The 18,241-nt window shown below is 33.7% G+C and overlaps 1 protein-coding gene across 1 annotated transcript; it reads left to right on the forward strand.

The window, feature by feature from the left end:
* Window positions 1-8,451: 8,451 nt before the first annotated feature.
* Window positions 8,452-13,716, forward strand: cdk1 (cyclin-dependent kinase 1). Its single transcript, XM_051133907.1, has 8 exons — window positions 8,452-8,609; window positions 9,194-9,237; window positions 9,437-9,593; window positions 10,514-10,637; window positions 11,523-11,693; window positions 11,786-11,949; window positions 13,138-13,279; window positions 13,365-13,716. The coding sequence occupies exons 2-8, from the start codon at window positions 9,201-9,203 to the stop codon at window positions 13,476-13,478; spliced, it is 909 nt and encodes a 302-aa protein (XP_050989864.1). The 5' UTR covers window positions 8,452-8,609; window positions 9,194-9,200; the 3' UTR covers window positions 13,479-13,716.
* Window positions 13,717-18,241: the final 4,525 nt, after the last annotated feature.

Raw genomic sequence — 18,241 nt, forward strand, 5'->3', positions numbered from 1 at the left:
GTAAATAGTAAAATAATTCTGATATGCTGTTTATGCCATTTACGCTTTGATTTTAATAAAAACAGCGTATCCGTTTGATGCAGCTGACACAGAACAGTATACGCTGTTTGCGTTCAGTCGATACGGTCCAAAATGGTGCTAGGGTATTGAATTGTTGAATAAAGTCGGGTTTTTTGTTTTCTTTGCATAAAAAAAGTATTCTCTTAGCTTCGGAAAATTACGGTTGCACCCCTGATGACACATGGATTATTTATCTCCTTGCTACATTTTAGGACGTTGATCATGTTAATTACATATATAATGCAGTTATATAATGCTATTATATAATGCTGTATATGGGAGGGTCAGAGATACATCAAAAATATCTTAATTTGTGTTCCGAAGATGAACAAAGCTTTTACGGGTTTGGAACGACATAGGGTTAAGTGATTAATGACACAATTTTTGTTATGCATTTATTCATTTAAACCATTCTAACTTTGATCCTTTGATCTTGTTGAAGCACAGCCAATAATTACCAGACAATTCACGTGTCAGTGCAAAAATTAAAGAAAAGAACAGAAACTTGTGCATATAACCCCATCTCATGAGAAAATGTAGCCTAACTATTTTACAAGGTGGCGATTTTGTATGAATTTGATAAAAAATCGTATGATTTTTAGAAAAACCTAAGCATGAAGGCACTCCTAAACCTAGATAGTAAGAAAATGCATAAATAACATTGTACAAAATCATACAAAGTAGCCATCAATTTGCTAAAACCTAAACAGTTGCAAATGAGAGTGCGTTTATGCATATTTAGATACACTGAGATAGTCAACACAATGTCAAATTCATATTATGATATTGACTTAATAATCATCATAGCATTACACATTATTCTTTTCAAATGAATGAGCAGTAAAATGCTACAACAATATTGTCACATGGAGGTCAAAAATTGTGTATTGAAAGCCCTGACCCTGAGTCATGCCTTCAATGTAGTGCATGGTACGACTAAAGCACTTAATTTTTAAAATAAATGTAGTCAAGAGAATGCTTATTTTGTGGCGTATTGACTCTAAAATGAGACTAGGGATGAGTAGCCGATTATTCTTTAATGTCCATTTTGTTAAGTTGCAACTAATAATGTTTTCAGTGGCAGTGACCTCTATGCTACAAGGCAATCTTCCACCATACTTAGCATGTTATTAGCTCATGCATTTCTCATAATCAATGTCCAAACACTGAATTCTGCTTCCTCAGCCATTCTGCTCTCTTTTAGCAGGCTAATTAAACCCTCTATAATTCATCATAAATATGAGGTGTAAAAATGAGAGCAGAAATGATAAAGCTGGCCAACTCTCTGTGGGCGGGGAAGTTTTCAGAGCGGCGCTTTAAGGGAAAGAGTGGGAAGTCAGTAAGAGAACCCTAACAAAGCCTTTCCAACCTGCTGACCCAAAGCTAATGCAACACAACTCTCTCACAGCTCCGAACAACCTAATAAAGCACTGTGTAAGTGTGCATGACAAAGGCCAGGTAGATAAAACAGAGCGGCTGACCGCAGCAGAACACAGAATGAAATCCATTGGTCTGTTCTGTCAGAGAGCGAGAGATGGAGGGGAACGGAGAGAGAGGGAGTCAGCTAAAGCAAGCCTGATTAATGTGTGCTAGCCAAATGTGTTTGGTCAGGTCAGAGAGTAGAGCGGGGTTAAGACATATATGCACAGACAAATGTTTAGCAGGAGGAAAGGAAAGAAAAACAGCAGACAGACATGAAATAGAGAAGAATACGCTCTTACATTCACTGTTTCCAAATGCATATTTACACATGTACACACACAGCAGGGAAACACTCATACACGCAAACAAAACCTGAGCCCGCGTACACTGCATACTAAGGGATTACTGAAGAGGAAGTGACCTTTATTAGAGGTCAAATGGACAAACCGAGACAGAAAGAGAGGAGGAGGGAAAGTATGTGTTGATAGAGGTGTTGAAAGGGCTTCCGCTGATCTGGCGTATAGTCACATATCCTCCAAACCACAAACAACATACTCATGCACACACTCTATACACAAATATACACCAACTAAAAAGGCTGTTTAGTGACCAGAGGTATTTGTGAACACTTTTAGACCTTGAACTGGCGAACACAAACCGTCTGGCGAGAAGAATCCAGTCGAGCCGAAAAAAGATAAACAACACTGATTTAGAGACTAATGAATTAGATCCGGACATGACTGGGTTTCCTCAGTAGAAATGTAGAATGTTTGGGGGAGGCACACAGGTTTATTTTTGTCCACTTCACAGTAATATTATGTAAGAACACCTGCTGTGAAGAGCCTTTACAAATCACACACACAAACATACACGCTAAAGGACAGCGCTACAAGGCTGGAAATTACCTAGTGTCTTCCAGACTGTATAAATTTAATCTGCAGGCATTGAGAAAATTAATTAATTAATTCATGTAATTAACACATATCTCAATCAAATTACCTTATGTTTAAATGACCCTGGAGCAGGATTTTCAATAACTTTAACACTGTAAAAACATTTTTTTTTTTTTTTAATTTTCAGATATTATAAATGTAAATGTAAAATGTCTCTCTTGAATTTACACAGTTATGTCCATTGTGATTAAAATATAATTACAAATTGCTGTAAGTAGAAAAACGTATTCTGAATAATATCCTGCCAATATTCTTGACTTTTGACTTCTGTACTAAGATTTTCAAAAAAATAAACTGTACAAGAGAATTAGAGAATATATCTTAAAACTAATTAATAAAATAAAATAAATAAATTTACCCCTTTGGCAAACACATTTTTCTTGTTTTAATGCACACATTTTGTATACTTAATTCTTAGATATAAATATTAAAAAGTACATTTTTATTGTTTTTAGAATGTGTATTTTACTGGAAAAAAAGACAAAATAAACCACAAGAAAATGGATTTTGAAATTCTGAGAAGTAAATACAGAAAAGCAAGAAAATATTCAGAACAAAACCTTAAATGCAGAAACATCTACCAAATGCATAAAGTAGATAAATAAATAATCAAAGCTAGGAATGTCAATAACGATTATTTTGTTAATCGAGCAATCAGTCGATTATTCTGATGATTAATTGAGTAATCAGATCATTTTTGGTAATAATTATAATAATAGACCTGAGCAAACAATAGACTTCAAAATGACTTTAAATACTTACATGTGACCCCAGACCACAAAACCAGTCATAAGGGTATTTTTTTTTTTTAAACTTGAGATTTATACATCATCTGAAAGTTGATTAAAAAAGCTCCACTGTTGTACGGTTTGTTAGGATAGGACAATGTTTGACTAAGATACAACTATTTGAAAAAATTCTAAATATCTAAATATTGAGAAATAGCCTTTAAAGTTGTCCAAATGAAGTTCTTATCAATGCATATTACTAATCAAAAATGAAGTTTTGATATATATGTAATGAAATTGACAAAATATCTTTATGGAACATAATCTTTTTAATTTTCTAATGATTTTTGGCATAAAAGAAAAATTGATCATTTTGACCCAGACAGTGCATTGCTAGATATTGATACATATACCATTCTACTTAAGACTGATTTTGTGGTCCAGGGTCACATATAATAGCAATAAGCCAATAATAATTGTTTCAAATATATATCAAAAGCAAGTAATCATGTGGTTTTATTGAACAAAACAGTTAAAATACATAATGGAATAAAACACCTATCATAACTTATGTACATTATGTATTATATCAGATGCCTGCAGAGGGCGCCAACGGCGTGACGATTGTTTTCTACACTTTAGTTTACATCATCATATGGCCATGGCGGCACTGAACGTAAACAACACCACTGAACCGAACGAAACTTGTAAAAAAAATTTAATTATGAACTATGAACTGAACTAGTTCATTTTAAAATGTGTGAAATGAACTTTGAACTAGTTCATGTAGAAAATGAACTTTCCCAACACTGGACGTAAGTGCAAACACTCTGTACAACTAAATACAACTAAACAACATTTAATTCAAATGTCTACTTAATCTTTAATATTTGGACAATTCTTTATGATAGAAATGCTACGACCACTGTCACTTCTTGAACAAGAATATGTGGACATTAAAACATGCAAACTTAGAGTGAAGGTTTAAACTAAAGCCATAAGCCCCAAGAAGTAATGGTTTACAGTGAATTAAAACACCTAAGGGGTGTTGTTAGGCATGCCGTGAAGTGGAGTGCCTAAAACCCCTTAGCTGTTATAAATTTTCTGTAAACCACGGCTTCACGGGGTTTATTGCTTTTATAAAACGGTTATTTCATATACGTAGCAAGGTTTTACAAAATAAAACAGAGCAAATAAATTGTAATGATATTAATAAAAACATTATTCTTCCGCGGAACAATGTAGTTCCTCAGAAATGGTTGTGGTTGCAACAAAGTGGTTGCCAAGCAACACACAAAGGTAAACAAAGGTGTATGTTTGTAAAGTAATTTACAACAGGTTTGAACGCAGCTCAACCAATCAGAATCAAGGACTGGAGCTACCCGTTTTATAATTTCATTTTAAATTCACAATGAACTGTTACCGTATTTAGAAAGATAATGACGCATATAAATATTTAAATTATTTATGGCTAATAAATATAAATTAATTTTAGTCATATTACACATTCCTATTTTCTTCATTTAAGGGTGTTAAAATATTCACCAAACTCAGCTGTGAGGTGAAAGCCACAGGATATTTCTGAATATTTTTTAGCTTTGGCGTTAATAGGAAATAGCGGTAGAGAGATTACACCTCACAGCATATCTCATGTTGTTTAACCCAGAGGCCATTTAATAAGACCGCTGCCATAATGAGGCTCGTTAGCACTACAGCATGTTTACCTCAGGAACCCACTGATAAATGCAAGCCCAAGAAACTCATATAATGTGCGTGTGGGGGTGGAGAGAGAGTGGGTGCTATAATATGCCCGTTAGCTGATCATTTCTGTGCAAATCTGAGTCCATATGTGAGATGAGACAAAGCCAATGAGGTCACGCTTGCTCAAGGTCACCTTGAGAAACCCTTCATCCTCATTTGAAGGAAATCAAGACTCATCAACTGTCCTTTACACAGTCACACCAACCGTCACCCAGGATCCTCAGCAGGGGAGACCAACAATCAAAGGGAAAGAAAGACGACAGAGTGATTGAGAGAGAGAAAAGGAATAAATCATGAAAAGACAAGCGTATGATTGCTGAAGAAATGTTGAGGGAGGAAATCCCCATGGCAACGCCAGGAAACCACATGCTTTCACCATGGCAACAAAGCCTGGGTAGGAATGCTAATGCGAAGGGAGAGAGAAAATGGATAATATTCAATACAGAATATTATGATATCATACAAACAAGCAATATTGCTGTGTATATATAAAAATATATATATATATATATATTGATATTTTCAGTCCGAAAATGCATTTTGCAACACTGAGTGTGTTTGCATGGGCATTATGGTTATTAAACCAATAATGCATTAAGTCATATAATGTAAATGTTTTGACAATCAGATCTTTATAATAAGCCACATTATATTAGTGTTTTTCTCCATGTGCATGCATTCATTAATTGCAGTAGTAAATCACACATGAAGGTCGTGTGAAACATGAAATCTAGGTGAGGGAATCCTCTTTGGTCCTGCATTTGTCCTACATATGACACACACACACACACATAGCCAGTCAGACACACAACAGCCCTCCCTTGCCCCAAAATCTCTGTGTCCTAAAAACTATTTGTAGCATTTGCCCACTCCTCCGTCTCTAGTTCAGTACCCCACTCTCAACTCTCTTCATCATGACCTCTTTCTTTTTCATCATACCTTTCACAGTCCTGTAAACATACACATCCTGTCTCTCTCTCACAGTCATACAAGGTTCATCTTCCTCCCTGAAGACTCCTGCTGAGTATATGGCTCAGATGTAGGAGTCTCTCACAGCTGGACTGGAAAGACAATGTTTGTGTGTCTCTCTCACAAGCTAGACCCTAGTGTATTAACAGACAAACAAAGTTGCAACAATGTGTTACATGCTTCTCTGGAAGAGATTACTATAGTTAACTAAAACCATAAAACACACTTGAAAAAAAAATAAACTAACTGAACTAAAATAAAAAAATTAAATAACATTTCATTTTATTTTTAGAATTTAAATATACATTTTATTTTTTATAAAATATTTCACATTAAAGCCTTTTTTTCAGCTAATTGCCAAGGAAACATTTTTGGTTTAACTTGATGTAATAAAACTACTAAAATTAAAATGAATAATAAAGGTAATTATAAAATTAATTAATAATTAACATAAAATTAATTAAATAAAGTTAATAATTAATACTAACTATATATTTAAAAACAAAAACTAATTAAAAAAAAAAGACAAAACCACACAAAAAGCTAAAATGTAAGTCACAATGTACAGTAACCACTAAAATGCATCAATGACCAGGTAATCCTACATATGTCTGTCATATTGACTCTTAATAATAATAATCTCAACAGGGTGATAAAAGTCTGGACTAAAACAGGATTTACATTAATAGTCCAAAGTTTTTGAACAGTAAGATTTTTATATTTTTTAAAGAATTCTTTTCAGCTCATCAAGCCTGCATTTTTTGGTCCAAAATAAAGCAGTAATATCGCAAAATATTTTACTATTTAAAATAACTAATTTCTATTTGAATATATTTTAAAATGTAATTTATTCCTATAATCAAATCTAAATTTTCAACATCATTACTCTAATCTTCAGTGTCACATGATCCTTCAGAAATCATTCTAATATGCTGATTTGTTGTTTAAGAAACATTTTTATTATTATTATCAATATTTAAAACAGTTGACCACATTTTTTCATTATTTCATTATTTGATGTATAGAAAAATCAGCACTATTTCTTTACACTATACCATTCAAAAGGTTGGAGTCAGAATAATGTTGATACTATACTACTATAATGATATGATAAATAATGATGATAAATTTATGTTACAAAAGATTTCTATTTAAGATAAATGCTGTTCTTCTGAACTTTCTATACATCAAAGTAACCTGAAAAATTCTACTCAGCTGTTTACAACAAAAATAATGTTTTTTTGTTTTGTTTTGTTTTTTTTTGAGCAGCAAATCAGAAAATTTGAATTTTGCTTTGAAATCTCAGTAATAAATTACATTTCATAATACATTCAAACAGAAAACAGTTATTTGAAATAGTAAAAATATTTCAAAATGTTACTGTTTTTGCTGTACTTTGGATCAAATAAAAACAGGCTTGGTGAGCAGAAGAGACGTTTGTAAAAATAAACAAATAAAAAAACATAAAAATCTTACTGTTCAAAAACCTTTGACTGGTAGTGTACATCATCACCTAATATAAATATAGAACGGTAGCATTATATAAGAATAAAGATGACAACACCCGTTATTAGTTTGAGTCCTTCCATTCCACTTGAAGTGTTCATTCCTTCAGCCAATAAGCGCGGCTCAAATGTGCATCTTAATAATTTGCCACTAATCACTTCTTTAATTAAAGTGTCTACCTCTGAGGATTTGGGCTTGAATTGAGATTTTATCCCGGGGACTAGGCCTCCTTTATTTCTCTGTAATTAGACAGCAGTTATGCTTCACTGGCCTTTTGAGAGCTTGTTTTTTTTAAATAGTTCTTTTGAGGAGCTGAATAAAAAAAATCTTTATAGCCATTTTTGTTTTCACTTTGTGACAGAACATCAAAACTTTCTGTGCAGACAATGCTAAAGAGACTTGTATGCATGAACAAACATGCATTAGAATAACATGTTAATTTCATTACTTTTTCTACACCACTTTTGTCTCTCTCATAAATTCTGGAGGGCCGTAAAATGTAAGTGATGATGTCACCGCACTGAATACAAAACAGCGCCCTCACTGGTGGACATCCGAGTTACACTTACTGAATACAGCAGTGCGACAGTGACGCCACGTGATGAAACAGAGACTGCATGTATGTCCATCATGTGTCTAGTACAGACCCTGACAGACCACACACAAAGCAAACATGTTTGATACATATAGAAAGAAAAAAATACGTATTACATATATATTATCGAAAGTTTGTGGGGTTAAAAACACTTACAAGTAAGCAGTACTGAATATCATGAGCTAGAAAGCTGTTCGAGTAAGTCTTTTAGGACAACCTATAGAGTGAATCGATTTTTATTTTCTGAACGCACTACCAGTTATTCTGTAGCAACGAACAACTGTCAGACTGAGTGGAAAACGTGGAAAAATGACTTCCCTACCTGCACAATATTAAATGAACAAACGGCGCAGGCGCACTTACACTCTGACAAGACGCTACGCTCCCGCTCCCAACCGCCCTACCATCTGATTGGTTCGTTTGAAGTCCACCGCGAACTCCGATTGGCTGCTTTTGAATTACGTCTACGCGGCCAGTTTGAATCAAGGAACTCGCAGTTCAGCGAGATACACAACATCCACACGCTCTTTCTGTTCTCAATAAACTTCATCAAGATATCAGAGGAGCACAGAAGAGTTTGGTTATTCATCCAGATTCGATTGAGTTACAGAAGAGGTAAGTTTTAATACATTAATAAAACGATTGACTGTTATCAATTTTGATTCTGATCGTTGAACGTTTAAAATTTTCTCAGGCCCCACTGGGAAAAACTCCCGTGTGATTTAACGTCAGCACGTACATTATACTATAATCTTAAATTCAGAATAATCGTTTGGTTAATATGATTTGCAAATATAGCTATTGAATCAAAGTAGATTACTGTCTTTATCGTATTTCCTATAACGTTAGATTTAACACGTTCTGTTGCATCTTGATTTAAAGTGGCCATGTTTTATTTGCAAAATATGGATATAAAAATGTGACTGGTTTTATAAGCACAAAATTATCAATCATCAAAAATTTCACTGTATTTCTAATTAATGTTTGTCAAGACTAACAGTTGTGAAGGTCAAAATGTTCAGTCTGTTATGCCTCGTGTGTATGTCTATATTTATACATATCTTACATTAGACCGTATATTCAAAACAACATAAACCCAAGCGAGTGCATTAAAAAGAAGTTTGTTTGTCTTTTTTGTAGTATATTGAGCTGTCATAAATGTACTTTTTTCAATCCTTTGTTTTTCCTCCAAAAAATAGTGAGAAAATGGATGACTATCTGAAGATAGAGAAAATTGGTGAAGGTAAGTTTAATCTTTCTTTGTGCTTTTATTCAGTATTTGAGATGTGCAGACCGTTTGTATTAGCTGACTGGTGTTATCACCTGGCCTTTCTTTCAGTTTGTCTCTCAGAGTTTGTTTCGAGGCGGAGTCATTGGTATTTCGTATTTTCTGTAGATATCTAATGGAAATCCCTGTGTGTGTGTGTGTGTCTGCTCTTTAGGTACATATGGTGTGGTATATAAGGGCAGGAATAAAACCACTGGACAGGTGGTTGCTATGAAGAAGATCCGCCTGGAGAGCGAGGAGGAGGGAGTTCCCAGCACTGCTGTCAGAGAGATCTCCCTCCTCAAGGAGCTTCAGCACCCTAATGTTGTACGGTAAGAGACAGAGAGTTTTCATTACATCTTTATTTACGTAATCCAAAAATTATAAGCTGTGCATCATAAAATTCTATGTGTGACCCTGGACCACAAAAGCAGTCATAAGGGTCAATTTTTTGAAATTGAGATTTATGCATCATCTGAATAAATAAGCTTTCCATTGGTGTATGGTTTGTTAGGATAGGACAATATTTGGCTAAGATACAACTATTTGAAAATCTGCAATCTGGGGGTGCAAAAAATCTAAATATTGAGAAAATCACCTTTAAAGTTGTCCAAATGAAGTTCTTAGCAATCCAAATTACTAATCAGAAATTAAGTTTTGATATATTTGCTGTAGAAAATTTACAAAATATCTTCATGGAACATGATCTTTAGTTTAATATTCTAATGATTTTTGGCATAAAGGAAAAATAAATAATTTTGACCCATACAGTGTATTGTTGGCTATTGCTATAAATAAACCTGTGCTACTTAAGACTGGTTTTGTGGTCCAAGGTTGCATATTGCGCAACGACTGTTAATAAATATGCAAATATAGTGTAATTTCATCAGGCTTTCTACTAAGTTCAACTATTCAACAACTGACACCTATATGTACACTACAGTTCAAAACATTCTTTCCATTTTTTTTTTTTTTTTTTTTCTTTTTTTTTTTTTTTTTTTTTTTTTTTTGTAATGTTTTTTTTAAAGGTATGTCCTAAACACCAGGTGCTGCATTTATTTATTCAAATGTAGTAACTGCAGTCTTGTGAAATATTAAAACTTAAACGAACTTTTCTATTTTACTACATTTTAAAATGTAAATGTAACAAACAGCTTCTTTGGAAAATGACTGTTTCCAGTTTCAGTACTGCTTTATGTATGGACTTTTTTTTTTTTCTCTCTCTCTCTCTCTCTCTGTTCCCTTTTTACAGCCTGCTGGATGTGTTGATGCAGGAGTCAAAGTTATATCTGGTATTTGAATTTCTGTCCATGGATCTGAAGAAGTACTTGGACTCCATCCCTTCAGGCCAGTTCATGGATCCCATGTTGGTCAAGGTGCATTAAATAGTGTACAACTTTAAAGCATACAATTTTATTATCATTACAATTTTTGCTTATTTGATTAATAAACAATGCAGAATTTAAGAATTTTAGATCAGAATTTTTCCTTTATTTACATCACAGCTTATTTACATTCTGCAGCGGTTCCTACCAGAACCAGTCTGAAATATAAAAACTTATTATAGGTTTACTGTAGTGATTCAGGCTGAGCCAAAAACATGGGTTTGAAAATGGATTCATGATGTACCTGCTTATATAAATTTTGTAAATTTTGAACACAAAAAAAAGCTTTAAATTTCCCCTTTTCCACTGTAGACCTTTATAGTGATTAACAATGGGTCTGCTTTCCAAAATACAATGCTGTGTATGACGCAAGTGTTTTTTTTTTTTTTTTTTTTTTTTTCTTCCCCCTCTCTAAAGAAATGAATACTTTTGTTCAGCAAGGATGCCTTAAATTGGTCAAAAATGTCAGTAAAAATTGTTACATAAGTTTGGTTTTAAGTAAGGTGGTGTTTTTTTGTTTCTGTTCGTCAAGGAAAAACTGCATGGCTGTTTCCACAAAAATAGTAGGCAGCACAAATGTTTCTTGAGCACCAAATCGGCTTATTAGAAAGATAAACCATTATGTGACACTGAAGACAGAAATTTACTGCTTTACTGTCTTTATTATTATTTTTTAATCAAATAAAATCAGCTATGGTGTGCCTTTTTTTTTTCCAAAACAAAACTCACCAAACCCAAACCTTTTAAAGGTAGTGTGCATTCAACACTATGTTTTATATTGATTTATATATGGATTGTACAGTAGGTCCCAAGTACAGAGTCTGTCCCTGGAAGTAACCTTCGCTGTGTGTGTGTGTGTGTGTGTCCTCTCTTTAGAGTTACCTGTATCAGATCCTTGAGGGGATTCTGTTCTGCCACTGTCGCAGGGTTCTGCATCGTGACCTGAAGCCCCAGAACCTGCTGATCGATAATAAAGGTGTGATTAAACTGGCAGACTTTGGGTTGGCGCGTGCCTTTGGAGTCCCAGTCAGAGTGTACACACATGAGGTTGGTGTCAAGGCAGCAATTTCTCCTCCTTTCTCAAAGCATTCTGTAATCAAACAGACTGATGTGTTTATTGTCATTGTGTGATTGCACAGGTGGTCACTCTGTGGTACAGAGCTCCAGAAGTCTTGCTGGGGGCCTCACGTTATTCCACACCCGTAGACGTTTGGAGTATTGGTACCATCTTTGCTGAACTTGCTACCAAGAAACCACTCTTCCATGGAGACTCAGAAATAGACCAGCTCTTTAGAATCTTCAGGTATACAGACTTCTGGAACAACTTTGATACTGTTACATTCTGAGACTTTTCACAGAATAGTATACAGTTGTGGCCAAAATTATTAGAACACTAGTGTTTTCACCAGCTAAAAATGGTTTTAAGTCAGTTATTTTTATTTCTTGCTGTGGTGTCAGTAGGAAACATCAGTTTACATTTCCAAACATTCATTTTGCCATTAATTGTAATAATCCAGTGAGGTTTGTGTTTGCACAAGGAGTCTGGCAACTGCCAGTGCTCCACACAGAGATCTGATCTCATCATCATCCAGTCCATCTGGAATGGCATGAAGAAACAGAACAAACTGAGACAAACTAAATCCAGAGGAAATGTGGCAACGTCTCCAAGATGCTTCAAGAAATCTGCAAAGCTACTTGAAAAAACTATGCACAAAAGCTGCTTTAAACGCAAAGGATGCTCACACCAAATGTTGATTTCATTTAGTAAATAGAAGTTAATTGATGAAGAAAATCTATTTATGACATTATTTTTGACAGCATCCTCATTTTACAGCATTTTTGCACCTAAAACTTGTAACGGTACTGTAGCTTTGCAGGTAGGTTTCTTTGAAGCATCTTCAGTTTTCAGCATTTTATTGTGATGCCTATAGTTGCATCTTTCTATTTAAAATCTGAAGGTTGGTTTCCTCTCCAAGATGATTTTTGAAAAAGTTAGTGATGCACAATATATTGGTTCCATCAGTTGTTGAACATTATTAAAAAATTTTTTTTTTTTTTTTTTTTTTTTTGATGTATTGGTATCACTTGATATTAGATATTCACGCTTGCTCTTTTTCCCCCATTTTTACTTTTTTGATTATAATTTGCCATGTAACACTAAAAGTTTAATTTAAATTTTAATTTAAAAAGCCTGATGGATGTTAATTTTGAAATCTGTGATGGCAAAACTGAAATTTCTTCATTTAGAAACAATTCTAATGTGCTGATTTGGTGGTATGTTGATTAAAATAGAAGTCTTTAACATTTATAAATATCATAGTTGCTTTTGATCAGTTTAATGGGTTCTTGCTAAATAAAAGTATAAAAAAATCTTCACCATGGGTCAGAATATGAAGAAGTGTACTTCAACAATACTGTGAAAGATGCTACAACCAGCCTATTGCATACAAATGAGACAATTTCTGTTGTTTCTATTTCTCTTTCTAATTAGGACTCTGGGTACACCTAACAATGAGGTGTGGCCAGATGTTGAGTCGCTGCCAGATTATAAGAACACCTTCCCAAAGTGGAAATCTGGGAATTTGGCCAACACTGTAAAAAACCTGGACAAGAATGGCATTGACCTGCTCACGGTAAAGGCCGTCCCAGCATACTGATGTCCTACTTATCTGTTGTGATTTTTACACCTCATTTATTTTTATCATCTCTCTTGTTTAGAAAATGCTGATTTATGACCCTCCTAAGCGGATCTCAGCGCGGCAAGCAATGACACATCCGTATTTTGATGACTTAGACAAGAGCACTCTTCCAGCCAGTAACCTCAAGATATAGACTGCAGATCTAAAGCTATGTAAGCTCAGTCTTTCGACATGCAATAATTAACCTTTTGTTAATTTGTTTATTGGGTGGTTTTTCTACTTTTTCTACTTTTGTCTGTTTTTTGTATGTCCTTTTCCTATCTTTTTTATGTTATGTAAAACACCCGTTTGTAAATAAAACATATATTTTTTTGTGGACCTGAAGTTGCATATTACAAAAGTAAACTGTTCATAATAAAGAGCACTTTGTAGGATCCCATCATGGACTGATGTCTTCTGTTTTCATGTACATTAATGCATTATATTATTTATACATCACTTGCTCACCAGTAGATCATCTGCTTTGAATGAATGGGTGCTGCCAGAATGAGGAAACGTCACAATAATCCAGTAATAGACATGACTTCAGTCCATCAATTAACACCTAGTGAAGTGAACAGCTGTGTGTTTATAAAAAACAAATCTATCATTTAACTAATTTCTGGCCAAAATACCAGTCTGAGTCAATCTGACTTACATTTTACTTTTACATCAAAAACCAATGATGTTTATTTAGAAAGGTGTCTGTCCGTTTCTGCTTGTAAAAATTGCTTGGTCTCTGCCTATTTTCCCCCTGATTCAGATAAGACTTTTGAAAGCAATATTATGGATATATTCTCATAGTTTATGAGATGTTAATTGATGGACTGTTGGCACCCATTCACTCCAGAGAATCAATTGCTAGGCAAATGATGCAAGTAATCTTTCCAAATTCTCCCAAAACGTATCTACACCTTGGTTGGATGGCCTGGATTGAGTAAGATTTTAATTCTGGGGTAAACTTCTTTTAATGTGTAAATTTGGGGATTTTAACCCATAACCTTGGTACTAGTAGCACCATGCTGTACTATTACAGCTACAGGAACATAAAATAACCAGTAACTGAAACATTTTTGTAGACAAAATACTTAGATTTTACATAGAATTGAAGTCAAAAGTTTACATACATTTTGCATAATCGGCAAAATGTTAATTATTTTACTAAATTAAGAGAGATCATACAAAATGCATGTTATTTCTTTATTTAGTACTGGCCTGACTAAGGTATTTCACATAAAAGATGTTTACATATAGTTCACAAGAGAAAATAATAGCTGAATTTATAAAAAAAAATGACTGTTTAAGTTTATATACACTTGATTCTTAATATTGTGATGTTACTTTAATGGTCCACAGCTGTTTTTGTTTTTGTTAAACTGCCTGCTGTACTTCAGAAAAATCCTTAAGGTCCCACAAATTCTTGTGTATTTGAACTCTTTCCAACAATGACTATATGGTTTGAGCTCCATTTTTTCACACTGGGGGACTCATATGCAACTATTACAGAGAGTTCAAATGCTCAAACTTTTTGAATTTAAAGATCAGGGTAAATTTGACTGATTTTATCTTCTGGAAAACATGTAAGTATCTTACGTACATTCTGAAGGGCAATACTAAATGAAAAAATGACAATGAAAATATGATATTTTGGCAAAATAAGAAAATGTACACATACTCAAAAGTTCTCACCCTTTTATTTTAGTAAAATAATGCAAGGTGTATGTAAACTTTTGACTTCAACTGTATTTACTTTTGTCCATAAAAAGAACATACAGTTTGTGTCTGCAGAATAACTGTAGATGTGGAAAAAAAATCCTAAATTTGTGTTACATAAAATATTATTATAAAATCTCGTTATTGCGTAATTTTTTAACTTTTCCACTTTGTGAGTCTGGTCTTTTAGGAACATCTTGACCTAACGTAATAAGCTCAGCGTTTGATGTCCGACACCGTTTGATCATCAGTAATGAACTAACATTCTCCAATCCAGTGAAAGAAAGTGTTAGACAACAAACACTCGACCCATTCATTCTTCTTTTAGCATGAAAGCAAATCTATCATTTAACTAATTTCTGGCCAAAATACTAGTTTGTAATCTATAATAATGAATCTTCCAGTAAGTCAATCTGACTTACATTTTACTTTTACATCAGAAACCAATGATGTTTATTTAAAAAGGTGTCCGTTTCTGCTATTTTTCCTATTTTTTCCCTGATTCAGATAAGACTTTTGAAAGCAATATTATGGATAGAGGATTCATATTTTAGCCAGAAGCAATAGTTTAAAGTTAAAATACCTACATGATTGATTTTTTTTTTTATCACAAATATGTAGTTTATGAGATGTTAATTGACGGACTATTGGCACCCATTCACTCCAGAGAATCAATTGCTAGGCAAATGATGCAAGTAATCTTTCCAAATTCTCCCAAAACGTATCTACACCTTGGTTGGATGGCCTGGATTGAGTAAGATTTTAATTCTGGGGTAAACTATTCTTTTAATGTGTAAATTTGGGGATTTTAACCCATAACCTTGGTACTAGTAGCACCATGCTGTACTATTACAGCTACAGGAACATAAAATAACCAGTAACTGAAACATTTTTGTAGACAAAATACTTAGATTTTACATAGAGTTGAAGTCAAAAGTTTACATACACTTTGCATAATCGGCAAAATGTTAATTATTTTACTAAATTAAGAGAGATCATACAAAATGCATGTTATTTTTTTATGTAGTACTGGCCTGACTAAGGTATTTCACATAAAAGATGTTTACATATAGTTCACAAGAGAAAATAACAGCTGAATTTATAAAAAAAATGACTGTTTAAGTTTATATACACTTGATTCTTAATATTGTGATGTTACTTTAATGGTCCACAGCTGTTTTTGTTTTTGTTAAACTGCCTGCTGTACTTCAGAAAAATCCTTCAGGTCCCACAAATTCTTGTGTATTTGAACTCTTTCCAACAATGACTGTATGGTTTGAGCTCCATTTTTTCACACTGGGGGACTCATATGCAACTATTACAGAGAGTTCAAATGCTCAAACTTTTTGAATTTAAAGATCAGGGTAAATTTGACTGATTTTATCTTCTGGAAAACATGTAAGTATCTTACGTACATTCTGAAGGGCAATACTAAATGAAAAAATTACAATGAAAATATGATATTTTGGCAAAATAAGAAAATGTACACATACTCAAAAGTTCTCACCCTTTTATTTTAGTAAAATAATGCAAGGTTTATGTAAACTTTTGACTTCAACTGTATTTACTTTTGTCCATAAAAAGAACATACAGTTTGTGTCTGCAGAATAACTGTAGATGTGGAAAAAAAATCCTAAATTTGTGTTACATAAAATATTATTATAAAATCTCGTTATTGCGTAATTTTTTAACTTTTCCACTTTGTGAGTCTGGTCTTTTAGGAACATCTTGACCTAACGTAATAAGCTCAGTGTTTGTTGTCCGACACCGTTTGATCGTCAGTAATGAACTAACATTCTCCAATCCAGTAAAAGAAAGTGTTGGACAACAAACACTCGACCCATTCATTCTTCTTTTAGCATGAAAGCATACTATTCGCTTGCTTTCCGTGGTTTCCAGTAAATTTTCCATAGCGTATGCCAGGAAAATATAAAGGAAATGTCATCCAAGGCATTTGGTACTATTGCCTCATAATTTCTATTCCTTCTCTGTGTCTACTCTGTAAACAGTTAAATACTATTTCTCTGCAGATTACATTGTGTTTCATCTAATATTAATGATGTTTTTTCTGAAACAGATAGTTTAAACAGTGAACGAGTGATCGAGTGTGTGTAAACTTCCTTTAAACTCACTCCAAAGATATCTCTCCAAATGTGATTGCACAGCAAGCTCTAAATGACTGTGTTTACATAACCTATCCCCTTTTTAAATAACATAGGACACAAAAAACACTAAAAATAAAAAGAATTATTCACTATTTTAACTACACTATTCTGCAGTACATGACTGTACCATGTTTGGTAGTAAAGCCTATTCATCATAAGTCCTATTATGTGAAACTGATGTATTTGTCTATTTTCTGTATATTCACAGTCATTTAAGGCATTTGTGACTTTCTAAGAGCTCTGCAATATAATGACTTCACAAAGGGTGCTATAGAGAAAAGACTCTCACATACACTGTCATGAATATTCATAAGGTTGAGAGCACACAGCAGACCACACTGTACTGTGAACTGTCTTTTCTGTTTACAGCACAAGGGAACCCTTGTGCATTAGCCCATTAGTCACTTTTTGAAAGAAAATGCTACTCTTGTTAGAGGAATAGTTCACCCAAAAATGAAGAATGAAAAATTTGCTGAAAGTTAACTTTAAGGTCATCCAAAATGTAGGATGAGTTTGTTTCTTCACCAGAACAGATTTGGAGAAATTAGCATTACATCACTTGCTCACCAATGGATTCTTTAGTCTGCCGTAAATGGGTGCCGTCAGAATTGAGAGCTTAAACTCTTGCTGAAATCATCATAATCCTCGATTCCAATCATCTAATTAACACTATGATTAAGACAACTTCAAACAGTTGCTTATCTATCCTCGATGTTGCTTTTTCCAGTGAAAAAGTAGTCTTGTCTGAATCAGGAGAGAAATATGCACAGATCAAGCACTGTTTACAACTAAAATGGTCTAAAACAGTTCTAAACAAACATGTTGGTGGATTTTGATGTGAGAGAACAACAGGGGATGGACTTTTTGGCTTAATGGATGGCTTTATGGATTAATATTTTGGCCAGGCATGATGGTTTACAGTTAAAATCCCTCAATGACCAATCTATTTCTTACAAACACACAGCTTTTCACTGCACAAGATGATTGATAGACTGGAGTTGTGTGTATTACTTGTGGATTATTGTGAAGTTTTTGTCAG

Source organism: Labeo rohita, chromosome 17 (assembly GCF_022985175.1).
Source record: "Labeo rohita strain BAU-BD-2019 chromosome 17, IGBB_LRoh.1.0, whole genome shotgun sequence".
NCBI lineage: Eukaryota > Metazoa > Chordata > Actinopteri > Cypriniformes > Cyprinidae > Labeo > Labeo rohita.

What these genes read in the sequence shown, in the direction of transcription:
- cdk1 (XM_051133907.1), top strand. Translation starts at nt 9,201, where the DNA reads ATGGATGACTATCTGAAGATAGAGAAAATTGGTGAAG. An exon ending in CAGCACCCTAATGTTGTACG is followed by an intron (nt 9,594 to 10,513) that starts GTAAGAGACAGA and finishes CCCTTTTTACAG; the next exon opens with CCTGCTGGATGTGTTGATGC. An exon ending in TCAGAGTGTACACACATGAG is followed by an intron (nt 11,694 to 11,785) that starts GTTGGTGTCAAG and finishes GTGATTGCACAG; the next exon opens with GTGGTCACTCTGTGGTACAG.